Genomic DNA, 26719 nt, shown 5'->3' with positions numbered 1-26719 from the left:
TTTAATCCCAGCACTTGGGAGACAGAGATAGGAGGATCGCCGTGAGTTCGAGGCCACCCTGAGACTACATAGTGAATTCCAGGTCAGCCTGGGCCAGAGTGAGACCCTACCTCCGGGAAAAAAAAAAAAAGTGAGATTCCTGGGCTGGAGAGATGGCTTAGCAGTTAAGCGCTTGCCTGTGAAGCCTAAGGACCCCGGTTGGAGGCTCAATTCTCTAGGACCCACGTTAACCAGATGCACAAAGGGACGCACACATCTGAAGTTCTGGAGTTGATACATCTGGAGTTCGTTTGCAGCGGCTGGAGGCCCTGCCGCACCCATTCTCTCTCTCTCTGCCTCTTTCTCTCTTTGTCGCTCTCAAATAAATAAATAAAAATAAAAAATACATTAACAAAAAAGGTAAGACTCCTGAGTGAGGCATGTCAGCGCACACCTTTAATCCCCAACACTCAGGAGGCAGAGGTAGAGGCCACCCTGAGAGTTACAAAGTGAATTCCAGAATTCCTGGTAGGAGGTAGGGTCTAGCTCTAACCCAGGCTGACCTGAAATTCACCATATAGTCTCAGGCTGGCCTCAAACTCATGGTAATCATCCTATCTCTGCCTTCCAATTGCCACCATGCCTGGCCAAAAAAAAAAAAAAAAGCTTTATTTATTTTTTTCTTTTTGGTTTTTCGAGGTGGGGTCTTACACTAGTCAAGGCCGCAAACTCACGGCGACCCTCCTACGTTTGCTCCCAAGGGCTAGGATTAAAAGGGTGTGCCACCACGCCCAGCCTTTTTTTTTTTTTTTTAATTTATTTATAGTCTTTCGCTACCCAGACGCTTACAAGATTGGTTTTCTAGCCGCCGCTGTGGGCAGGGGTTCTGCTGGCTGTACTCTGAGGAGCGGAGTCCCTGGAATGCTGTCCCCTTGGACGGCACGCTGGGAGGCGGCGGGGCTGAGCCCCGCGGACAGAGCGTCCATCCCGGCACGAGGCCCCGATGCCAGGGCCATGAATGGGACTGCGAACCCACTGCTGGACCGCAAGGAGCATTGCCTACGTCTAGGTAGAGCTTCAAGAAGTGGCCGCGCTCCTCCTTCCACGCCATTCATTAGATAAAAGAGAGACAGACAGAGAATGGGCACACCGGGGCCTCCAGATGCATGCACTACCTGTGCATCTGGCTCCATGTGGGTCCTGGGGAATCGAATTTGCGTCCTTAGACTTTGCAGATGATTTTAAGCCAACATCTATAGACGTAGGAGAGCTTCACGTAGGCAATGGAGATAAAGTCACAATACACTGCCACATATCCCTGGATCCACATCACCAATGATTGTCTTCAAAGGGAACAAACGACCTTATCAGAAAGACTGTGTGCTCATTATTAATCACGACACTGGTGAATATGTGCAGAAGAAACTCAGCAGTAGCATTCAAGTCAAGAAAACAAGGGCTGAGGGAGCAGCAGGCCACTCATCCCCCACAGCCGTCACAACCGCCACCGCCACCTATGCCATTCAGAGCCCCAACAAAGCCTCCAGTTGGACCCAAGCCTTCTCCCTTGAAGGATAATCCCTCACCTGAACCCCAGCTGGATGACATCAAAAGAGAGCTGAGGGCTGAGGTGGACATCATTGAGCAGATGAGCAGTAGCAGTGGAAACAGCTCCTCAGACTTGGAGAGCTCCTCAGGGAGTGAGGACCACAGCTCCAGCAGTGGAAGTGAGGATAAGGCCCGCCTTTCCTCCACAGCCTTCTCAACAACAGGCCTACAATAGCAGGCCTGCCATGGCCAATGGAACCAGCCAGCCCCAAGGAAGCACCCAACTCATGAACACACTCAGAAATGACCTGCAGCTCAGTGAGTCTGGCAGTGACAGTGATGACCAGCACCAGAGGTCCCAGGTCTACTTCCTGCTGCACAGACATGCAGACCCCGCCACTTGCACATGGAGTCCATCACCAAGGGGAGATCAGAGCCTGGAGGAGTTGGAGGCCTGCAGGCTCTCATATTTCCATCTTAGACTTGGTGGTGATAGATAATTTTCTCATGTAATTTTTGAACACTCTCTTGTTTCAGAGTTTAAGTAGATCTTTGGAAGTGCTCACTATATGTCTATCTGGTTAACATGAAAAGCAGACAAAGGCATGCTGGTCTAGGTCACTCACAGGGTGGGCCTTCACCAGGCCAGCGATTCAGTATCAATCCTTAGTAGCCATCAGTTGGCTGAGTGGTCTGCTCCATTCTTTGAGAGGTGAGGAAGGAAGGGGGGTCTTCACACAGCATCATAGAAATATGTTAAAGCCACTTTCCCTTGATGAGCAAGTGGTAAGGAAGCTTTGTCTGACTCAGTCTGATGAGACAGACCTTAGGACAGTCTCCTGTCAGCTGGTTGAGACCCTGGAGGTCCACTAGCCCAATTCCTCATGAACTAGGAAAGAGAAGCATGCCGCTGGGTCACGGCCCCCAGCTCAGGCCTTCTTATTTATTACCTCCTCTGAATTATGTACGCTGGAATCAGATTCTTACATATGGAATGCTTAGATGAACACTGGCACTTTTATTGGATTACAAAAGACAAAAATGTTTTTTAGGACATCTAGCTTGAATTCAGATTTAAGTGACCCCCTAAGTACATGAGCTGAGTGAGCCAATGACACTAGCAGAGCCACTCTTCCATGGGTGACTCAGCTCATCTGAGGCTTTTAGTTACATGAGGACCCACCCAAGGTGGTTTTCATGCCATGGATTTTAGCAGTGGTAGGAGTGGAAGAGCTGTGTGCTAAAGAAGCCTCTGGACAAATGAGCCAGCAGCAAGTTGCTGTGATGCAAGTCTGCTCATGCAGTTGTGCCGTGGCTTGTGCCTGGCTCCCAGGTGCATTTGTATTTTTATAGAAACCTAGAACACAGTCACAAGACTGCCTTCTGCAGTGCTGTTTCCAGGTGAATCTGTTGTTGCTGGAAACAGGTCGCTAGTAAATGTCCATGCCGTGTAACGAGGGCTGAAGCGTCCAGTGGTGAGTGCCATGCCGCCTTGTCTGTAGTTTGAATGTGTCTGCTTGGCTTCAGCGAGTGTCAAGACATTAGCAGTGGCTTTCCGTCCTCAGGTTTCTCCACTCACCTGAAGGGAAACAAACAGATGGTCCATGGATGGAGCATTTGGGTAGAATTGCACCATCCATGGTCAACTGTTCCATCCACACAGAGACTCCAGTGAGGTGGAGATGAGGCAGAGCCATGCCCTGCAGTGTGCCCATGCCACCCTGCCTGAAGTCAGATGAGAGGTGTGTGAGAGCGCCTTGTGATGAGGGCTCAGTGGATCCAGCAGCAGGAAGGAACCTGTTTATAGTGAACTGATAATTGCTTTAAAATACTTCGGTTAGGAAAGCTCAGGGACGGCAAGGGTCATGATTGGGAGACTTGAATTGTTACTGGATGTGGGGGTTAGAACTGTTTGCTCATAACTTGCTCAACCTGAGGCAGGTTCCAGAAACTTGAACTAAAACAATTTATTCACGCCCTCCTTTTCTTCAAAGTCTTGCTTTATGTAGACAGAAATGTTGGGTCACAGTGTTTCATTTCTATAGGAAGTACTTGTGTATGACACTGGGCCAGGTGAGTCAAAACTTCCCGAGCCTCCGACCTTCTCCCCATCACCTCTCTTATCCAGTACCCCACATGATTCTCCAGTGTGGCTCCTACTTTTACTCTTTGCACAAATCCTTCAATGGTTCTGCCCTCCAGACCCCACCAGAATCAGAAAGCCTCACGAATGACTTCTCATGAGTATCCTCTGCCAGTCAAACTGGACTTCCTCCTATCCTTGTGCGTCTGCCGCCTGCTGCTCTCCTCCCCTCGCTCCAAGCCCCTGTCATCATGACGTCTCTGCTTCTTCTAACCTGTGGGGTGTGTGCAGTGTGCACTTGACCTTTGCTTACACTCTGGTTGGTCCAGGCTGCTCCAAGCAGGGAGTATCAGCACATCAACACAGAACGAGGCGTTCAGGGGCTTCTGGCCTGGCTGAGAAAACTTAACAGGGAAGGAAAAGGATAGGCAGGGAAAACATTCCAGGCATTTGGACAAAGCTGAAAATACCCATGGAGGTCTCAAAATGAATTTTTAGGTTGTCTTTCTTTGCTCGATGCAGTTTTGACTGTACTAGGGGTCATTTAGGTGAGATGGATAGACAAGTGTCCAGTGTCTGAGGAGCCAGGGAAAAATGGGACTTGGGGAAACAGGTGAACTAGCTGTCTGTAATAATGCCACTGTAGCAGAGTCATTTTCTCTGGGTGGTATCCTTCAGTGGTAGGAAAACTTGAAAATTCCAGATCCTTACTTCCCTGGTTTTTTTTTTTTTTTTTTTAATTTTATTTATTTATTTGAGAGTGACAGACACAGAGAGAAAGACAGATAGAGGGAGAGAGAGAATGGGCACGCCAGGGCTTCCAGCCTCTGCAAACGAACTCCAGACGCGTGCGCCCCCTTGTGCATCTGGCTAACGTGGGACCTGGGGAACCGAGCCTTGAACCAGGGTCCTTAGGCTTCACAGGCAAGCACTTAACCGCTAAGCCATCTCTCCAGCCCTACTTCCCTGTTTGAGAGAGAGAGGAGTGTGTGTTATTTATTTACCTTATTTTGAAAGAGAATTATTTGTCTGTTTTGTGGACATGTATTAGGTACAGGTAAACTGGACAATCCTATTTGGCAAGGAACATAGAATTTCTGAAACTCAGGCCTTAGCTTGAAAGACAAGACCAACTGAAGCATTGTGACATGTTATTGCTCCTGTTATTTCTGTCTTGGATTCACTGTCTTGTTCTTTAGTGGAAATTTAAATCTTGTGCCTAAAAAGTTCATTTGATTAATTATGATGTAGACATGCCTGTTTATATTTATGTAAGATATTTGCTATGTAGAGTTCCCCCTCTTTTAAAAGATGAACATATTTAAATAAAAAATGAAGGTTAGCAATACAAAAAATTTTATTTATATAGTTGCAAACAGAGAGAGGAGAGAGAGAAATGAGCGTGTCAGGGCCTCCAGCTGCCACAAATGAACCCCAGGTGCATGTATCACTTTGTTCATGTGGCTTTATGTGGGTACTGGGGAATCAAACTCAGATTGATCATTAGACTTTTCAGACAAATGCCTTAACTGTTGAGCCATCTCTCCATCCTTTTCTTTTTTTCTTTTCTTTTATGAGAGAGAAAGAGAATTGGCACACCAGGGCCACTAGCCACCGCAGTCAAACTCCAGACATGTGCACCACCTTGTGTACATGTGTCACCCTGTGTTGCATGACTGGCTTATGTGGGTTCTGGGGAATCAAACATGGGTCTTTAGGCTTCACAGGCAAGCACTATAACCACTAAACCATCTCTCCAACTCCTGTTTTTCTGTTCTGTTTGTTTGGTTGGCTTTTTTTGTTTTTTTTTTTGTTTGTTTTTGTTTTTGTTTTTTGATTTTTCGAGGTAGGGTCTCACTCTAGCCCAGGCTGACCTGGAATTCACTATGGAGTCTCAGGGTGGCCTTGAACTCACGGTGATCCTCCTATCTCTGCCTCCCGAGTACTGGGATTAAAGGCATGCGCCACCACGCCCAGCTTTTGGTTGGTTTTTTTGAGGTAGGGTCTCTCTCTAGCCCAGGCTGAACCTGGAGTTCACTAGGTAGTGTCAGGCTGTCCTCAAACTCATGGCTATCCTATCACCTCTGCTTTCTGAGTGGGGGTTTTAAAATATTTTTGATTTTATGTATTTATTTGAAAGAGAATGGGTGAACCAGGGCCTTGAGCCACTGCAAATGAGCTCTAGACACATGCACCATCATGTGCAGCTGGCTTACATGGGTTCTGGGGAATCAAACTTGAATCCTTAGGCTTTGCAGGCAAGTGCCTTAACCATTAAGCCATCTCTCCAGCCCATTTCCATGTTTTTTGTTGGTTTTCATTTTGAAGCAGATGATCTGGAACTCACTCTGTAGCCCCAGGATGGTCTTGAATACACTGTGATTCTCCTACCACAGCCTCTCTAGTTCCTCCTGACTTGGCCTTTCAATATTATTTCAATACAGAATAGCAGTCAGAGAGTTTATCGGGCACCTGCAATGATTAAAATCACTCTACTTAGATCTTACTTCATCTTTTCACCTGCCCTGTGAAGCAAATAATGTTTTGCAGCAGAGGAAACTAAGGCTCAAAAATGCTGAATAACTTGTCTAACAATGCAGGTGTTCATAGCAAAAGTGACCAGTTTCAACCAAATGTATGTAACTCTGGAATACAAGCTTTGACCCTGTGCCAGAATGCTTTGTTTGTTGCTTGACTTGAGCGTTAGAGAGTTCATTTTCTACCAAGGGAATCTTGAAGGTGGGTAGAATAGTGAAAACATTCTAGTTTATTCATCCTAAGGACTTCCTGGCCAAATTCAGTTTTGCCCTTTTCCCTCCCTAGCTCCCAGACCCATTTTCACCTGTCAGATTTTTGTTTGTTTGTTTGTTTTTCAAGGCAGGGTATAACTAGCCAAGACTGACATGGAATTCACTGTAGCCCCAGGCTGGCCTGGAACTCACATTGATCCTCCTACCTCTGCCTCTCTAATGCTGAGATTAAAGGTGTGTATGCCACCACTCTTGGCTTTCTGCTTATCAGATTTCATCCCACAAGGCCTAGAAGCTTCTGGTTTCTTCTGACCTTGCCCATGCCTTCTTCTGGAGAACCTTTTCCTTTGGCATTCATTGTTCTCTTGCCTGGTATTAGAGACATGGCTGTCCATGTCCATATCCCAGGTAAGAATGAGAAATCTCACTCCAGGATAGCACTAAGTCTTGGCCCTGCCCCCCTCCTGGTCATCTTCCCCACAAAGAAGCCCAGACCTGAATAATGCCAAGTGTGATTGAGCTCACAAACCCAGTAAAACACACTGGTGAGAACTGGGCAGCTAGGTTGGTATCTGTCCTCAGAACTCACTCAGAGAAATCACTGCCTTCTAGAACCCATCAGTCCTTGGTCTGCACCACATACATCACTCCTTAGTCTTGATGCCCATGATCAGGGCACTAGGGTTTGTAAAAACACTTCCTGACAAAGCTGTTGGCTGTGGGAGCCACAAGTGCCTCTTGACACAACTCCAGGCCCTTGCTCTTCCCCCGGCCTCTGTGTCAGAGCCCAAGTCTGAGTGGCGGCGAGGGCACAGGGGCACAGCGCTGCTCCTGTCAGCAATTCCAGGTGTTCTTCTTTACCCTGAATCCTAAGCTTCCACACCACTCCCTGCCCACTCCCTCAGCGTCCCAAGGCCTAGCTGTGAGGATGAGAGTGTGCCACCCCTGCCTGACTCACCTGGCCTGTGCTCCCTGCCCTGGGATAGAGATCCACAACTCTTAACCCCTCACCAGCCCAGTGAGTTACAAGCTGTCTTGCTCTGGTCTCCATGGCTCATCATATATTTATTCTTTCCCAAAGCCCCCAACACCACCATTTCAGTACATGCTTTGATTTTTTCATCTAGGTTGCTTATGATCTGAAACCATCCATGTTGTGTTCATTTACTTCTACAGGGTCTGTTTCTGAATATAAGGTCTGTGAGAGCAGGAGCCTTGTGTATGTTGGTGACTTTGTTGAACTGTGCTTATTGTTGGTTGGTGATGGACTAGCAGAATTATACTATGGTGAAAAAACCTTGATGAAGGGAAATGCAGTCAAATGAGCCTTGTTGGGTACTTCACAGCAAGAGTGGAGGCACAATAATGGTCTATTGTCTATAATTATGAAAGTTGTCAATAAAATTTAAAAAAAAGAGTGGAGGCACAGGCTAACAAATGATAGCTAGAATGCAGGCACCATGGAACCTGGTGCTGAGAGACACACAGAAGGTATGCATCTGAGCCCCAAGCCAAGGTTCCTTCTTGCTCCTCACCTGCAGCCCAGCTCCGGCTCACTTCCTCCAGGAAGCCTGTTTCACTCCCAGAGAGGGCAGCTTCCCCTTGGTGCTCACTCAGAACAACACACCTGTCCATGGTTCCATTTAATATGATTCTCTCCATCATCCAGAGAGTTTGATTGGATATCCCTGCTCTAGGCTATAAGCCCCCTGAGGGCAAGGGTTGTGTCCATATTTGGCTCACTATCATAGCGCCGTTGCCACAGATCCAGCCCAGGGCACTCTGCTGTTAGTGTGTGAGGAATGAATGGCAAGAAAAGGGCTTATCTTCTGTGCTCGTCTGCCAGCCAGAGCATCTTGTCCTTCCCCAGAACCCCATGCTTTCATGGCTTGTTTCTCATTTGGCACAGAACTTCAGAGCTCTTGCTTCCTGGTACCAATGTTGTATATGGCTTAAACTGAATGTGATGGTGCCTCCTGGAGTTGTTCAATGGCTCTACCAGGCCGCTAGCTCTTGGTCACATTCCAAGTACTATTAGGCTCTGGATCATTTAAAGCCAACCTGTCAATTTACCAACCTCCATGCAGTGCCTAGTTCTCGTAGCAGAGGCTCTAGTTCTGGCTCAAGATTTTCCAGATTTTCAGTCTCATTTCCTCATAGCTTTCCTTCATCTCTTCCTGAGACACCAACCTGACACAGCATCAACCACACCCTGAGTGAACTGGGGACTTTCCCTGTGGAGTCCTGCTCTTTCCTCTCAGTGGTTAGCCTGTTCTTTCCCCACCAGGAACTATGCACATGATACCACCACTGGCCATCGAGAAATTTCTCCAGCCTGACTCAGAAGGAACTGGGATGTAGGAAGGCTACAAAGAATCCAGGTACTCTAGCTGGACATGGTGTTGCATGTTTTTAATCCCAGTACTTGGGGGAGGCAAAGGTAGGAGGATAGTTCAAGGCCACCCTGAGACTCCATAGTGAATTCCAGGTCAGCCTGGGCTAGAGTGAGACCCTACCTCAAAAGGCCAAAAAAAAAAAAAAAATGACTGACACATGCTTAATTGCCTCCCATGTTGAAAAGCTTACCATCATACACTGAGGCCCATTACTTTTTTTGGCCAAAAAATTTTTGATTAGGAAGACTTTTTATTAAAATATTTAATTTATTTAATTATTTAGAGAGAGGAAGAGGCAGATAGAGAGAATGGGCATGCCAGGGCCTCCAGCCATTGCAAAAGAACTCCAGATGCTTGAGCCACCTCGTGCGTCTGGCTTAGGTGGGTACTAGGGACTTGAACCTGGGTCCTCAGACTTCACAGGTAAGTACCTTAACCGCTAAGCCTCTGTCCAGCCCCTCATTTTATTTATTTATTTGCTTTGTGCATGTCATCTGCCTTATGTGGGTACTGGGGAATCTAACCTAGGTCCTTAAGCTTCACAGTCAAGTGCCTTAAACACTAAGCCATCTCTCCAGCCCTTTGTTTTTGTTTTGTTTTGTTTTTTTGAGATGAGCATGGTGGTGCACGCCTTTAATTCCAACACTAGGGAGGCAGAGGTAGGAGGATCACCATGAGTTCAAGGCCACCCTGAGACTACATAGTGAATTCCACATCAGTGTGGGCTAAAGTAAGACCCTGCCTCAAACTGCCCCCCCCCAATTTTTTTCCAATTTTTTAAAATATATTTTATTTTTTATTTGTTTGAGAGACAAAGAAAGAGGGAGAGAGAGAATGGGTGCGCTAGGGTTTCCAGTCACTGCAAACAAATTTCAGACGCATGTGCTCCCTTGTGTGTCTGGTTTACATGGGTCCTGGGGAATCAAACTGGGATCCTTTGGCTTTGCAGGCAAAGGCCTTAACCGCTAAGCCATCTCTCCAGCCCCCAATTTTTTTTAAATTTATTTCCAAACAGAGAGGTAGAGTGACAAGAGAGAGAACAGGCATGGCAGGGCCTCTAGCTGCTGCAAACTAACTCCAGATGCATGCTTCACTCTGTGTGTCTGGCTTTAATGGGTACTGGGGAATCAAACCAGAGTCATTAGGGCTTTGTAGCCAAACACCTTAATCACTGAACCATCTCTCCAGCCCCCTTTATTTTTATTTGCAAGCAGGGAGAGATAGAAGAGTGAAACAGAGAGTATGGGTATGCCAGGGTCTCCAGCTGCTGCAAATGAACTCCAGATACATGCACCACTTTGTACATCTGGCTTGTATGTGGGTACTGGGAAATTGAACCCAGGTCCTTGAGCTTTGCAGGCTTTTTTTTTGGTGGTTTTTTTTTTTTTTTTTTTTTTTTTTGCTGTAGCCCAGGCTGACCTGGAATTCACTATGTAATCTTATAATCTCAGGCTGGCCTCAAACTCACAGCGATCCTCCTACCTCAGCCTCCTGAGTGCTGGGATTAAAGGTGTATATCACCACCTGGCTGAGAGACCTTCTTTTTTAGAAAATTTATTTATTTATTTATTTGAGAGAGAGAGAGAGAGAGAGAGATCAAAGAGCAGATACAGAGAGAATGGGCATTCCCAGGGCCTTTAACCACTGCAAACAAACTCCAGATGCATGTGCCACCATGTGCATCCAACTTTACATGGGTACTGGGGAATCAAACCTGGGTCCTTTGGCTTTGCCAGCAAGTGCCTTGATCACTGAGCCATCTCTCCAGGCCCTAGATAGATCTTCTTGGTTTTTTTTGTTGTTGTTGTTTGTTTGTTTGTTGTTGTTGTTGTGTGATTTGATTTTTTTTTTTTTTTTTGAGGTAGGGTCTCACTCTGGCCCAGGCTGACCTGGAATTCACATGTAGTCTCAGGGTGGCCTTGAACTCACAGCATTCCTCCTACCTCTGCCTCCCGAGTGCTGGGATTAAAAGGGTGTTCCACTATGCCCAGCTTAGATAGACCTTCTTAATCAGTCTATGTACTCACTGGTCTTTGTTCTTTTCTCACAAGAGGCACAGAATCAGTGTAATTTCGTTCTAGGATTGTGAAAACTACTGTTGCAGTCCGGTTGGCATTGCTGGTAGAAATCACCCAACCAAGAGCAGCTTCTAGGAAAAAGAGTTTTATTTTGACTTACAGGCTCAAGGGGAAGTTCCACAATGGCAGGGGAAAACAATGACATGAGCAGAGGGTGGATATCACCCCCTCGCCAACATAAGGTGGACCATAGCAACAGGAGAGTGTGCCAAACACTGGCAAGAGGAAACTGGCTTTAATACCCATACGCCCGCCCCCAACAATACACTCCCTCCAGGAGGCATTAATTCCCAAATCTCCATCAGCTGGGAACCTAGCATTCAGAACACCTAAGTTTATGGGGGACACCTGAATCAAACCACCACAACTACTATCATCTTGAGTCTTCTCTTCCAGTTCAGCATCTCTGTGTCCTCCTTCCTAGTTATGGGTTCTCCTCATGACCCTGACATCTGCTGGACTCTGCAATTTCTCCCTATCTCTGTTTAAAATGGACCACAAACTCCCAAAAGGGTCTAACTACCACAGAGCCTGGGACTTACAGGGCCTCTCATTCTGGGATTAAAGGTCTCAGTGCAGCTCAAAGTCATCTTGGGCTTTTGGTGAGCAAAGTGCAGCACCCACTCTTACTAGCTCTAGGCCAGCCAGAGTTCCCTGGACTGCATACACTGGTGTTATTCCACCTCACACACATTTGCTCTAAAGCAATTATTTGAGGACCAAAGAACCTGACTGTCTCTGTTAAATACCATGTGGTTAAATCTGTCCCAAGAAACTGGCCAGATCCTATAACCCACTATTTCTCGTGACCTATTACTGAAAAAACAAATGCCGCCACTAAGACTCTTTCCAAGTAGACAAAGACACATTAGTTGGTGTTGAGTCTGGATATACTACCAGCTATAGCTCTATCTACTATATCTAGCTATATTGCCCACAACTCACCATCTTGAGTCTAAATATATGCTGATATCACTGATGGCTACAAAAGTACTGAGACAGTAGCTAACACTACTGAGTGAATAAAAATGATGACATCAGGGCTGGAGAGATGGCTTAGCGGTTAAGTGCTTGCCTGTGAAGCCTAAGGACCCCGGTTCGAGGCTCAGTTCCCCAGGTCCCACGTTAGCCAGATGCACAGGGGGGCGCACGCGTCTGGAGTTCGTTTGCAGAGGCTGGAAGCCCTGGTGCGCCCATTCTCTCTCTCTCCCTCTATCTGTCTTTCTTTCTGTGTCTGTCGCTCTCAAATAAATAAATAAATAATTTTTTTTAAAAAATGATGACATCAACTCAGGAGGCAAAGGTTGGAGGATCACCATGAGTTCAAGGCTAACCTGAGACAATATAGTGAATTCCAGGTCAGCCTGGGTTAGAGCAAGACCCTACCTGGGGAAAGGAAAAAGAAAAACAGATTTTTGTTATTTTTTCAAGGCAGGGTATCCCTCTAGCCCAGGCTAACCTTGAACCTGTAGTTACAGGCTGGTCTCAAGCTCATGGTAATCCCCCACCCCTGCTTCCTGACTTCCTAAGAATGAAGATTAAAGACATATACTACTATGCCTAGCAACAATAAAACTTTCAAAAAAAAAAAAAAAAAACAAAAAACACTGAGATTCAGAAACCTGGATTCTAACATGGACATCATTGTCAATGCATGCTTTGGGCTACTAGGAACTCAGCCAGCCCTCCCCCTCTGACATCCTCTCTGGCCTTTCTATGGTGCTCAGGTTAAAGAGAAAGCAGAAAGCCGGGCATGGTGGCACACGCCTTTAATCCCAGCACTCGGGAGGCAGAGGTAGGAGGATCGCCGTGAGTTCGAGGCCACCCTGAGACTCCATAGTGAATTCCAGGTCAGCTTGGGCTAGAGTGAGACCCTACCTCGAAAAACCAAAAAAAAAAAAAAAACCAGAGAGAGAGAGAAAGCAGCGAAGCCGGGTGTGGTGGTGCATGCTCTTACTCCTAGCACTTGGGAGGCAGAGGTAGGAGGATTTATGAGAGTTCAAGGTCACGCTGAGACTACATAGTGAATTCCATGTCAGCCTGGACTAGACAAGACCCTACCTCAAAGAGAAAAAAACAAAAAACAAAAAACAAAAAACAGAGAGAGAGAGAGAGAGAACAAAGTGTCACTGAGCCAGTGGGGAAGCTTTGGCTCTGCTCTTGCACAGGCATTAGCTTCAGCTCTTCCCCTTTCATTTATCTGTGACTTGGGCTGAACTTTCTAACATTTAATTTCTCCTCAAGTCACCAAGATGCCTCTTATGCAATGTCTTGTCTATACACCTATCATTTGAAACCTGCAAAACTGAATCAGGCCTGAGTTTCATCTCCTTCCTGGCTCCTTGCTTGGGAATTAGGAAGCATTCCTCCAACATATATACCCTTAGTTTGCCATAAATCCCCAGCACTTCCTTCGTGACCTCCTCCCATACTTCCTGCCCAGCTAGCTCAGTAGAGTATGGTGTGTAAGACCAAGATGGAAAGAGCATGAGTGACATAGACAACACAGCATCTTCTGGAATCTGGTGAGCTGGACACCAGGACTTATAATCTAAAAGTGTGTGGCCATGAGCAGTCCAGTTTCTTGTCATAACTGCTATGAAGTATTTAGTTGTGATTATTTCTCATTAATTAAGGCTCCCTCTGCTCCCCTATTGAGGCTGCTCCATCTACCACACCCCAGCTTTGACCTAACTATGACTCTCACAGCTTACTTGTGGTTTTCACCTTCCTCCCCACTGGTTGCCCATTCTTTCTTGAGATGTAATTACTACATGCACATGTGCCTGACACCCACACTGACCTCTTCTACCTGACTTCTCAGCCTCTGTCCAGGCAACTATTTCTTGCCATCTCAGGGCATCTCCACTTAAAACCAATGGGCTAGAAGTAGGCTTTGCAAGCCTTGAGTGGTGGCACTCATCTTTAATACCAGCACTCAGGAGGCAGAGGTAGGAGGATCACCATGAGATTACATAGTGAATTCCAGGTCAGCTTGGGCCAGAGTGAGATCCTACCCCAAAAAACCAAAAAAAAAAAAAAAAGTTCACAGTACAGAAGTAGGCTTTGCAGGCAAGCACCATAACCACTAAGCCATCTCTCCAAACCCTGGTTTTTTTTTTTTGTTTGTTTGTTTGTTTGTTTTGTTTTTTGATGTAGTGTCTCTGTGGCTGACCTGGAACTCACTATGTAGTCTCAGGGTGGCCTCAAACTCACAGCGATCCTCCTACCTCTGCCTCAGGAGTCCTGGGCTTAAAGGCGTGTGCCACCATGCCAGGCTCTATTTTAAATGTTTTTAATTTATTTTATCTTTTTTTGCAAGCAGAGAGAAACAGAGAAAATGGGTGCACCAGGGCATCTAGCCACTGCAGAAAAGCTCCAGACACATGTGCCATTTTGTGCGTTTGGCTTTATATGGGTCCTAGGGGATTGAACCCAGGTTGTTAGGCTTTGCAGGCAAGTGCCTTACCACTGAGACATCTCTCCAACCCTGTTATTTTTATTATTTATTTTTATTTGAGAGACAGAGAGAGAAAAAAAAAAAACCGGGTGTGCCAGGACTTTTAGCCACTGCAAACAAACTCTAGATGCATGTGTCACTTTGTGCATCTGGCTTACATGGGTCCTGGGAAATTAAGCCTGGGTCCTTTGGCTTCACAGGCAAATGCCTTAACCACTAAGCCATCTCTCCAGCCCTTCTTTTCTGGGTTTTTTTGTTGTTGTTATTTTGTTTTGTTTTTGAGGTAGGGTCTCACTCTAGCCCAGCCTGACCTGAATTCACTTTGTACTCTCAGGGTACCCTTGAATTCACAGCAATCCTCCTAGCTCTATCTCTCAAGTGGTAGGATAAAACGCAAGCACCACCACACCTCGCTTCCTGTTATTTCTTTTAACTTAAAAATTTTTTTTTTTTATTTGAGACAGAGGCAGCTAGATAGAGTGAGTATGGGCACACCAGGGCCTCTTACCACTATAAACAAACTCCAGACACATGCACCACTTTGTGCATCTGACTTTACGTGGGCACTGGACAATCAAACCTGGGCCATCGGGGTTTGCAAGCTAGCACCTTAACCACTGAGCCACCTCTCCAGCCTGAAAAAAACTTTATTGGACTGTAGGGGTGGTTTCACAGTTAAGGCACTTGCCTATGGAGTCTGAGGACCCAGGTTTGAATCCCCAGTACTCACATAAACCAGAGGCACAAGGCAGTGCATGTGTCTGGAGTTTGTTTGCAGTGGCTAGAGGCCACTTTCTTTCTGTCTCACTCTCTTTCTCTCTCTCATAAATAAATAAAGAAAAATTTTAAACACTTTTTTTTTTGAGGTAGGGTCTCACTCTATCCCAGGCTGACCTGGAATTCACTATGTAGTCTCAGGGTGGCCTGGAACTCATGGTGATCCTCCTACTGCCTCCCAGGTGCTGGAATTAAAAGCGTGAACCACCACACCCAGCTCCAAAAAAGCACTTTTTATTGATAACCATGATCATAATCCCCTTTCACTACCTCTCTTTTACCCCTCCCATATCTCCCTTTCACTGAATCCCTCTTCTTTCCAATTAGTCTTTCTTCTATTTTGATGTCATCATTTTTCCCTTCTATTATGCAGGTCTTGCATAGATGGTGTCAGCCACTGTGAGGTCATGAATATCTAGGCCACTTTGTGACAGTACTGTAAACCATTTTCCCCTTTCTTTGACTCTAATATTTATTCTGCCACCTCTTCCATAATGGTCCCTTGAGCTTTGGAGGATGTGATAGAGATGTCTCACTTAGTGCTGAACACTATTGTTATTTCTTTTCAGCATTACGGTGACTTTTGAATCACTGCAGTGGGTCACCACCATCTGAATATAGGAACTTCTTTAGCCAAAAGTGAGAGTAGCCTATATTAATATGGTCATAAACATAAGTGTTTAGAGAGCAGTTTGGTTGGCATAATATATGCATTTATCCAAACAACAATAGTTTGCTGGCTAGGGATTATGATTTCCCCAGCCATAGGCTTTTGACTAGGTTTTCAATACTTGGCATGAATTCCCTCCCTTGGAGTGGGTCTCAGGTCCGAGGGCAATTGGTTTCCCCCTTAACAACCATGCCACCATTGCATCAGTTGGAACATGTGGCCTGGTCCACTGCTGGTTGAGACAGTTGATGACTTCTCTCCCACCACAGTTAGCTTTAAATTTAAATTAATTAAAAATTTAAAACTTGCCAGTGTGATGGCACATAGTTTTAATCCCAGCACTCAGGAGGCTGAGGTAGAAGGATCCCTGTGAGTTCAAGGTCAGCCTGAGACTACATAGTGAATTCCAGGTCAGCTTGGGATATACTGAAACCCTACCTCAAACCCCTCCACACTAAAAAAATTCAGTATCTTGATTGCATTAGCTACATTTCAAGTGTTCTGTAGCCACATTGGGACTACTGGCAACTGTATTGGATGGCTCAGATATTGAACTTTTTTTTCCCATTGTTGAAGAAAGTTCTATTAGACAGGGCTATACTAACCATAAACTCCAAGAAGGCAGAGATGGTCTAATACTGGCTCCTTGGCACATTGTGACACCTAGATCTGATGCTGAAAGATCAAGTGATTGAATGAATCTACACTGCCAAAACTACCAGGGTCCAGAGCTTCAGTACCTGCCTGCTACATAATCCTCCTGCCTCTGGAACACAGCTGCTAGCTCAGCTTTGGCTGAGGCCCAGAACAAAGGCTCATCGTTCCTTCCTTCCAAACTGTATCTATTCAGGGTCCTAGGGTGTGTGTGTGTGTGTGTGTGTGTTGGGAGCAGGAATGGTGAAAGGATTGGCAGAAGAAGTGGTAAATGTGAAATGACAGCTCTCAAGGAGTTAAAAGTTCTAGCCTCTGGCAATGGCTACTCCCAACAAACTATAGCTCAGACCCCCAGGCTTTGTTTAAATTTTGCCAGTTTCCTTCAAGCTCTGGAACTTTGAACAATCTGTTTCATCCCTGTACACTCACAGGTGGTGTCCTCATTGTATGGTACCAATGATGTAGCAGCTTACTTCAGTGACTGCATTAAATAAACTGGGCTTGGTTGATGCACAGTCACTGCTTGTTTCCTTCTCAATGTAGGAGGCAGAAAAATCTCTTCTTCAATTTCATTCAGATGTTGTCCCTCAGCCACCTGCCTGGTTCCCACTATCTCACAGAGGAAGCCAAATATAACTCCTGACAGCTCCTTTGCCTGCAAGCAAGAGGCTTGTCATTAATCTCATTGTTCTTATCGCCAAAGGCACCTGGCTCAGCTTCTCTCTGCCAGCCTGCTTAGTCTGTTTGGCTTTCTGTCCCCCCACCTCCACGTCATACTACATGCCTGCCCTTCCTGCCTTCTCTTTGCAAAACCAAAGCCCTACCTTTATGAATGTAATTTTTTTTCATGAGACTCACTTCCTCTCTTAAATCTGTCTGACTCAACCTTCCCAGTTTCAAGATTGCTAATCACCAAGTAGTATTTTGTGCTTACCTCAACCTCTTCATCTACCCACTCCCCCCCACTCCCCGTGGTGACTATGATGTAACACTGTGCTTGGCAAACCTTCACCTGTGGGCACCTGTGTGTTCCCGGTATTTGCACGTACATCTGAGTACATATAGAGCAGGAAGCAAGAACAGGTGGCAACCAAAAAAAAAAGTGATGAAGTGGGCAGACAGGAGCAACACCAGATCCTGCCTCCATTGGCAACTTACTAAATGGGTGGTTCTTTAAGCTTTTTGAACTTTTTTTTTCTTTATAGGTATGGTTTCACTCTAGCTCAGGCTGACCTGGAATTCACTATGTTCTCTCAAGGTGATATCCTAGCTCTGCCTCCCAAGTGCTGGGATTAAAAGTGCATACTACGTTGCCCTGGTGAACCTCAGTTTCTTGCTTGTTTCTTTTGAAAATTAGAAATTAATTATAATTATTATATTATTTTTGCTATCATTAACTGGGCTTTTATTCAGTGTATTTATTATTCTAGCACTTTACTTAATTTATTCAATCTTAACTTTACCTCAAGCATCTAGGTAAGATTTTTCTTGTTGCTGTTGAAGACATCAGAGAAAGTGAATTAAATAACTTGTTCACCAAATCACACAACTAGCAAGTATCCACGCCTGAACAGACTCCATGTTCTTTTGAAACTGTGAGTTTGGGTTTTCATTTATTTATTTATTTTTATTAGAGAGAATGAGAATGGGTGTGCCAGGGCCTTCAGCCACTGCAAAGGAACTCCAAATACAAATGCCACCTTGTGCATCTGGCTTAAGTGGGTTTTGAAGAATTGAACCTGGGTCCTTTGGCTTTGTAGGCAAGTGCCTTAACCACTAAGTCATCCCTCCAGCCCCTATTTTTTTTTCAATTATTTTTTTTTAATTTTTATTTTTAATTTTTCTCGAGGTAAGGTCTCAGTCTGGCTCAGGCTGACTTGGAATTCACTATGTAGTCTCAGGGTGGCCTCGAACTTTTGGTGATTCTCCTACCTCTGCCTCCCGAGTGCTGAGATTAAAGGCATGCACCACCATGCCACGCCCTGCTCAAATGGGTGGTTCTTTAAGCTTTTAGAACATGTTTATATATATATATATAGGTATGGTTTCACTCTAGCTCAGGCTGACCTGAAATTCACTATGTTCTCTCAAGGTGATACTCCTAGCTCTGCCTCCCAAGTGCTCCCTTTTTTTTTTTTTTTTTTTTTTTTTTTTTTTTTGCTTTTCAACATTTTTTTTTATTAACAACTTCCATGATTATAAAAAAATATCCCATGGTAATGCCCTCCCTCCCCCACTTTCCCCTTTGAAACTCCATTCTCAATCATATCCCCTCCCCCTCTCAATCGGTCTCTCTTTTATTTTGATGTCATGATCTTTGCCTTCTATTATGATGGTCTTGTGTAGGTAGTATCAGGCACTGTGAAGTCATGGATATCCAGGCCATTTTGTGTATGGAGGAGCACGTTGTAAGGAGTCCTACCCTTCCTTTGGCTCTTACATTCTTTCCACCACCTCTTCCACAATGGACCCTGAGCCTTGGAAGGTGTGATAGAGATATTGCAGTGCTGAGCACTCTTCTGTCACTTCTTTCCAGCACCATGATGCCTTCTGAGTTATCCCAACGTCACTGCCATCTGAAAAGAGAAGATTCTCTACCAAAAGTGAGAGTAGCATCAATATAGGATATGAACATTAAGAGAAGTGCTTACTGTCCAGCCTTTTGTTGTTGTTGTTGTTGTTTGTTTTTCAAGGTAAGGTCTCACTCTAACCCAGGCTGACCTGGAATTCACTATGTAGTCTCAGGGTGGCCTCAAACTCATGATGATCCTCCTACCTCTGCCTCCCAAGTGCTGGGATTAAAGGCTTGCGCCACCATGGCCGGCCCAATGTGTGTGTGTGTGTGTGTGTGTGTGTGTGTGTGTACTTTTTCTTAATTTGACAGAAAGAAAGAGAGAATGGGTGCGCCACAGTCTCTAGGCACTGTAAAGGAACTCCAGACGCATGTGTCACCTTAATCATGGGTCCTGGGGAATAGAACCTGAGTCCTTTAGCTTTGCAGGCAAACAAGCACTAAGCAATCCCTCCAGCCCCTATTTTTTCAATTATTATTTTAATTCTATTTTAATGTTTTGGTTTCTCGAGGCAGGGTCTCAATCTGGCTCAGGCTGACTTGGAATTCACTATGTAGTCTCAGGGTGGCCTCGAACTCTTGGTGATCCTCCCACCTTTGCCTCCCGAGTTCTGAGATTAAAGGCATGCACCATCACACCCTGCTCAATTTTTTTGTTGTTGTTCATTTTTATTTATTTATTTAAGAGTGACAGAGAGGGAGAGAGAGAGAGAGACAAAGAGAATAGTGGCCAGGGCCTCCAGGCACTGCGAAGGAACTCCAGACACGTGCACCCCCTTGTGCAACTGGCTAACATGGGTCCTGGAGGATGGAGCCTTGAACCAGGGTCCTCAAGCTTCACAGGCAAGCCCTTAACCACTATGCCATTTCTCCAGCCCCCAGCTCAAATTTTTATTAACAACTTCCATGATTATAAAAAATATCTCTGCCTCTCTGCCCCCACTTTCCCCTTTGAAACTCCATTCTCCATCATATCTCCTCCCCATCTCAATCAGTCTCTCTTTTATTTTGATGTCATGGTCTTTTCCTCCTCTTATGATGGTCTTGTGTAGGAAGTGTCAGGCACTGTGAAGACATGGATATCCAGGCCATTTTGTGTCTGGGGGAAGTTGTAAGGGGTCCTACCCTTCCTTTGGCTCTTACATTCTTTCTGCCACCCGTTCCGCATTAGACCCTGAGCCCTGGAAGGTGTCCCTATTTGTTTTATAAATAGGGTCTCACTATGTTGCTCAGGCTGGCCTCAAACTGTATCTTCCTGCCTCAGCCTTCTGAGTAGCTGGCATTACAAGCACACCAGTGCTCTGACTTTGTCCAACAGGTTTTGTTTTTTCAGGCTGACCTGAAATTCACTATGAGACTAGTCTCTGGGTGGCTTCAATTCACCGCGATCCTCCTACCGCTGCAATCCTCCTATTTCTTTTTTTTTTTTTTTTTTTGGTTTTTCGAGGGAGGGTCTCGCTCTAGCCCAGGCTGACCTGGAATTCACTATGGAGTCTCAGGGTGGCCTCGAACTCATGGCAATCCTCCTACCTCTGCCTCCCGAGTGCTGGGATTAAAGGCATGCGCCACCACGCCCGGCTGCCCTCCTATTTCTGTGCTGGGAGTAAAGGCATCCTCTGGGCTGGAGAGATGGCTTAGTGGTTAAGCGCTTACCTGTCAAGCCTAAGAACCCTGGTTCGAGGCTCAATTCCCCAGGACCCACGCCTGCCATAGGCACAAAGGGGCGCATGCGTCTAGAGATCATTTGCAGTGGCTGGAGGCCCTGGCGCGCCCATTTTCTCTCTCTCTCTCTGCCTCTTTCTCTCTCTGTCGCTCTCAAATAAATAAAAATAAAAACAAAAAAAATTTTTTTAAAAACATGCGCTTACCACTCCCGGCTTCAATAGGCTTTTGAATCTGTTTATGTACTTACAGATCAGAATATTTATTATGAAAACTGTGACCATTTGGATTAGAAGTAGAAATTTGGGTGTCCGAAGATTACAGGTAATAATTAAAACCATGAGTACGGATGAAATCACCAAGAGAAAGTTTAGGGTAGAAGATCTGTGGCCAAGGAAAAGGACTCTTGGAGGCTCCAAATCCTCCCACTTCAACCAAGTTGAACACCTGTAATGTGTTACATGTTCCCAGGAATAATATGTACCATAAAAAGCCGTGAGCCACGGGGCCTGAAGATCACAATTAGGGAAGGTTAGCAGCTGAAAAGAGGCCCAAGGTTCCAGAAGGCAGGACAATAAAAATATAAATAATAATAATAATAAAAACTGGACGCGCTGGGTGTGGTGGCGCACGTCTTTAATCCCAGCGCTCGGGAGGCAGAGGTAGGAGGATCGCTGTGAGTTCAAGGCCACCCTGAGACTACATAATGAATTTCAGGTCAGTCTGGACTAGAGCGAGACCCTACCTCGAAAAACAAACAAACAAAAAAGCCAGTAGCATCAAAGAAACAGGAAAGTCAATGTTGATTTAACACCTGGAGTGTGCCTGTGTGGCCAGGGAAAGGTATGTGAACTGGAGAGGTGTGGGTTTCCGGCTGTTGGAGAAACCTCTTGCCCTAGATTGCAATTTGGCTCTCTGTGCCCTCCAGCTCATTGGCATGTTCGCCTTGATTTACAGGAACCTGCGTCTCCTCCCCCGGCCTGCAGGGGGCGCGGCGCCTCGGCAAGCCTGGCGTCGGGCCGCTCTAGCCGGCGGTCGGACTCGTTGGCGGGCGCCCCAGCTGCACGTCCCCCGCGCCTCCTCCTAGCTCAGGTGGGTCGGCCCGCGGGGAGCCAGGGGTGCCCCGGAGCGCGGGGCAGGCGGGTCGCGGTAGTCTCCCGGGTGGGCCTTGTGACCCAAATGCCTCGGCTGGAGCTGGGGCCCCGGTGGGCCGGCCAGTGGGGTGGGATTGCGTATATGGAGGTACCAGTTCTGGTGAGCGCCTCCCCCCAAACTCCCAATACCTGTTCTAAGACCCCCTTTATGCCGGAGGGGGGGTTCTCCGCCTAGGTCCTAGGGGCTTCCGGGGGCCACCTGATGGCGGAGCTAGGAGGGCGGAATCCCGTGATTGACACCTCTGTCCCCAGAGTTCACGAGCTATCTCTGGACTCCTGCCCGGTCCTGAACGCTAAACCAACACCATGGTGAGAACCCTGAACGTCCTCACCTCTGCATGCCCGAGCCTTCATTGTCTCATAGGACTAGGACTCTCCAGCGGGGGCTTCTACAGGTCTGCCCTTGCAAGGCTACCTGCACTCTTGCAACTTGCCCATCCCTTTAGCACGGGCGCCTGAAGGTGAAGACATCAGAAGAACAGGCAGAGGCCAAAAGGCTAGAGCGGGAGCAGAAGCTGAGGCTCTACCAGTCAGCCACCCAAGCTGTCTTCCAGAAGGTGGGGACCCCAGAAGTAGTCCGGACCCCAAGTGGTCACCCTAGTACAGCACAAAGGTCAAGAGCTTGACCGCAGACTCAAACTGCATGGATCTAAATATGGGTTCTACCAGTTACAGCTATGTGATTTTGGTCAAGTCACTGAAATTCCTCAGTCTTCAGTTTATTAATCAATAAAATGGGGCAAAGTGGGCACAGTTCATCAGATTAAATGAGAAACTATGAGGCTGTGTAGTTCTTTGCGTGGTTCCTGTTGTGTAGTATTCACAGATTATTGGGTGGTTCTGAGTTTGTGTTATTTAGCCTAGAGCTGGGAAAGCGCTATGCTCTCTGACCCTGTAACTTGTCTTCTCAGCGCCAGGCTGGGGAGCTGGATGAGTCAGTGCTGGAATTGACAAGCCAGATTCTGGGAGCCAACCCTGATTTTGCCACCCTCTGGAACTGTCGACGGGAAGTGCTCCAGCAGCTGGAGGCCCAGAAGTGTGTAGTGGTTCAAGGTCCCGGGAAGACCACCTTGAACTTGCCCTTGTCCTGCCTGCGTCCAGGGATGGAAAGGGAATGGAGCAGCCTGGGGCATAGAGATGTGGGGGTGCTGGTCAAGTGCAGAAAGTGAGGGGTGAGCTGAGGTTGGGTGCTGGAAGACCTTGACGTCCTCCCCCCCTTGCCCTCTGAATGCAGGCCCCCTGAGGAGTTGGCTGCTCTGGTGAAGGCAGAACTGGGTTTCCTGGAGAGCTGCCTGCGTGTGAACCCTAAGTCCTATGGCACCTGGCACCACCGCAGTTGGCTGCTAGGCCGCCTGCCTGAGCCCAACTGGGCCCAGGAGCTAGAGCTATGTTCCCGCTTCCTGGAGGTTGATGAGCGAAACTGTACGTACCAAAGATCTCCCCAGAACCATCTCGCACCCACATCCTGGTGCTCGGTCCTCATTGAGGTCCAAAGTGGGGAGGAATGTGTAGGGTTTACTGGGGCTGGTGCTAAAGGGGGTGAGGGAGCCAGAATGTTTCTAGGCAGTCTCTGAGGGAACTCTGGGAGTCACTAGTGAAGTACCTTCTATTTGCACTGCTGTTCTGAGATAGGCTGCAACTCCTCCCATTTCCCCAGTTCACTGCTGGGACTATCGACGGTTTGTGGCTGCACAGGCTTCTGTGGCCCCTGCAGAAGAACTGGCCTTCACTGACCGCCTCATCACACGAAACTTCTCTAACTACTCCTCCTGGCATTACCGCTCCTGCCTCTTGCCCCAGCTGCACCCCCAGCCAGACTCTGGCCCACAAGGACACCTCCCTGAAGATGTCCTACTGAAAGGTAAGCATGACCAGGGGAGCCTGACAAGGATTCTGCGCGCTCGCACGCGCGCGCGCGCGCGCACACACACACACACACACACACACACACACACACCACCAACCCTGATGCATCTGACCCTGGAGCTGAGCCAGTCCCCATATTTACTGAGTACCTGTTTCGTACTATCTTTGGGGATACATGTGACTCAGTGCTGGCATCAGGGAGCTCAGGTATACAATGGGGAGATAATACTGACATGTGCAGTCATATATATATATATGATATATACGGCCAGGGTATGAATTAGACTTAGGGCTGAAGAGTTATTGGGATAGCTAGTATCTCACCACTATGCTGATACAACCCCATGACTGTCTGGTCCCCACAGAGCTGGAGCTGGTGCAGAATGCCTTCTTCACTGACCCCAATGACCAGAGTGCATGGTTCTATCACCGCTGGCTCCTGGGACGGGGTGAGTAATGGGAGAAGAGGTTGGATGTTCATGGCTTAAAAGGAAGACAGGAAGATTTAAGGAGACCTGAGGCTGTGTCTTTCCCCCAGCTGACCCCCAGGATGCTCTGCGCTGCCTGCATGTGAGCCGGGATGAGGCCTGTCTATCTGTTTGCTTTTCTCGGCCCCTTATAGTAAGTTCAAAATGTCTTTGTTTGTTTGGTTTTTCAAGGTAGGATCTTGCTTTAGCCCAGGTGAACCTGGAATTCACTATGTAGTCTCAGGCTGGCCTCAAACTCACAGTGATCCTCCTACCTCGGCCTTCTGAGTGCTGCAGTTAAAGGTTTGCACTATCACACCCAGCCCCTAAAATGGCTTCTGTCAGAGAGAATCATGAAACTATGGGCATGATGCTGTTGGGACTGGTGGGTCTCTCTTTGTCTTTCATGCTAGGTGGGCTCCAGGATGGGAACCCTGCTACTCATGGTTGATGACTCACCCCTGAATGTGGAGTGGAGGACCCCAGATGGCAAAAACCGGCCCAGCCATGTCTGGGTATCCCCGAATTGATGGGGCAGAAGTGAGGGTCTGGGACAGAACCAGGGTGGGATAGTCAGAAAAGTGGTGAGGCCAAGGCATTTCCTTGACCCAGCACATACAGCTCTGTGACTTGCCCGCCACCTCCCTCAACGACCAGTTTCCCCAACATACATTTCGTGTCATTTGGACAGCGAGTGATGCCCAGAAGGAGTGCGTGCTTTTAAAAGGTGATGCAACCTAGAGTCCCCCTCTTACAGCAATGCCCACTACTCTCCTCTTCTCATGGCTGTCCCTTCCTACTACCTGCTCTTTGTCCCAGGCCATCAGGAGTGCTGGTGCCGGGACTCAGCCACCGACGAGCAGCTGTTCAGGTAATGGCAGGGAGTACACGGACAAGGAAAGGGGCTCTAGACACCGGGCAACTGGGGCAGGAGGCTTGTGCCTGGAAGAGATGGCTCAGACTCCATACTGGAGAGAACCAGTACCCAGGGCTTTGGTTATTATTCCCTTCCCACCCTGCCCACTCTCAGGTGTGAGCTGTCGGTGGAGAAGTCCACGGTGTTACAGTCTGAGCTTGAATCCTGTAAAGAGCTACAGGAGCTGGAACCTGAGAATAAATGTGAGGCCATTTCCTGACGCTTCTACCAAGGACCACATTAAGAAAGCCTCTGTCTATGGCCACCCTTTTGGGAAGAGGGTCTCAAAAGAATAGATGATGAGAACATGTTCATTTCTCCATCCTTAGGGTGCCTGCTGACCATCATCCTGTTGATGAGGGCACTAGACCCCCTCCTCTATGAGAATGAGACACTGCAGTACTTCCAGACCCTCAAGGTGAGTCAGGCTTAGGAGAACAGGCCAGGGAAGGCTCAGTGGGTAGGAAGAAGTCAACCAATTTACATGCTTTCCTTTCCCCACCAGGCAGTGGACCCAATGCGAGCAGCCTACCTAGATGACCTGCGCAGTAAGTTCCTGCTGGAGAACAGCGTGCTCAAGATGGAGTATGCTGATGTGCGTGTGCTGCACCTGGCTCACAAGGTTTGGACTGCATGGGTGCTTTTCCTGGGCCCCTGCTTGCTGGTGTCACCACACCCTAGCTTCACTTTTATCCCAGGGCCCTTCCTGGACATTTCCTCCCCACCCAGATTGAATCAGTCACCCTCCTTCTGGTCTACTCCTTTGCTAGGTCTCGCCTTCACTCACTTGGCTCATCATATTTGTTCCCCAGTTTCAAATCCCGAGTTGTCAAGGCCTCTTATGTTGGCCCATCCACTTACCTGGTCACATCTTCATTTTCCCTTCCGAATGTCCTTTCCCCAGGCAAAGGATGTGGGCTCAATGAGCATCCCCTCGGTATCCACAACCATGAAAAGTAACCCTCACTTTGTACCACCCATGTCATCATGCATTGCTATGCTTTTTGCCCTGGAGCAGACCCCCAAATCTAAAACACTTTTCCTTTTCTTTTCTTTTTATTTATTTATTTTTTTACAACTTCTATGATTGTAAACAATATCCCATAGTAATTCCCCCCCCCCCTTTCCCCTTTGAAACTCCACTCTCTATCATTTCCCCTTCCCCTCTCAGTCATTCTCTTTTATTTTGATGTCATGATCTTTTCCTCCTGTTATGATGGTCTTTTGTAAGTAGTGTCAGGCACTGTGAGGTCATGGATATCCAGGCCATTTTGTGTCTGGAGGAGCACGTTGTAAGGAGTCCTACCCTTCCTTTGGCTCTGACATTCTTTCCACCAGCTCTTCCTCAATGGACCCTGAGACTTTTCCTATTTCTAATCTCCTCATTCTTACCATATTACTGCAGCCCACCTCTGCTTTTGGTGAGCCCCTTTCCTAAGCAGACTTACTCCTGCCGTGTCTGTCTGTTCCATCACTTGCTCTATCCTTTGGCCCTTTCACCTCTTCCTAACTGTTCCCACTGGCCACCCCACACCAACCTCCCTGTCTGTCCTTTATCACTAATATGTAGCCTGTAACTCCCATAGGCTATAAGGTAAGCATCTCAATGTCAGCCCCTTCTCGCCAGAGGTATCCAAGGGCCATATGGGGCACACAGGGCAAGTGGCTAAGGAGTCTTACTAGATAT

General features: G+C 47.1%; 1 protein-coding gene and 1 pseudogene across 2 annotated transcripts in view; both read left to right on the top strand.

The window, feature by feature from the left end:
* The first annotated feature begins 993 nt into the window (after positions 1 to 993).
* LOC101608605 lies at positions 994 to 21716 on the top strand (annotated as a pseudogene).
* Rabggta (Rab geranylgeranyltransferase subunit alpha) overlaps positions 21627 to 26719 on the top strand; it is a 6545-nt gene continuing 1452 nt past the window's right edge. The window contains exons 1-14 of one of the 2 annotated variants that reach the window (XM_045154800.1): positions 21627 to 21721; positions 22036 to 22092; positions 22230 to 22340; positions 22695 to 22819; positions 23018 to 23205; positions 23441 to 23644; positions 24015 to 24098; positions 24188 to 24270; positions 24530 to 24631; positions 24738 to 24843; positions 24936 to 24987; positions 25147 to 25235; positions 25362 to 25450; positions 25538 to 25654. In XM_045154800.1, the coding sequence (XP_045010735.1) occupies positions 22090 to 22092; positions 22230 to 22340; positions 22695 to 22819; positions 23018 to 23205; positions 23441 to 23644; positions 24015 to 24098; positions 24188 to 24270; positions 24530 to 24631; positions 24738 to 24843; positions 24936 to 24987; positions 25147 to 25235; positions 25362 to 25450; positions 25538 to 25654 (1353 nt within the window). In that variant the 5' untranslated portion in view covers positions 21627 to 21721; positions 22036 to 22089. Of the gene's footprint in view, positions 21722 to 21958; positions 22093 to 22229; positions 22341 to 22694; positions 22820 to 23017; positions 23206 to 23440; positions 23645 to 24014; positions 24099 to 24187; positions 24271 to 24529; positions 24632 to 24737; positions 24844 to 24935; positions 24988 to 25146; positions 25236 to 25361; positions 25451 to 25537; positions 25655 to 26719 lie in introns of both variants that reach the window. The other variant, XM_045154801.1, reaches the window with a different exon arrangement.

Source organism: Jaculus jaculus, chromosome 7 (genome assembly GCF_020740685.1).
Source record: "Jaculus jaculus isolate mJacJac1 chromosome 7, mJacJac1.mat.Y.cur, whole genome shotgun sequence".
In the NCBI taxonomy this organism is placed as follows: Eukaryota; Metazoa; Chordata; class Mammalia; order Rodentia; family Dipodidae; genus Jaculus; species Jaculus jaculus.
The sequence above is the reverse complement of the archived record's forward strand: the minus strand, read 5'-3'. Positions and strand labels throughout refer to the sequence as shown.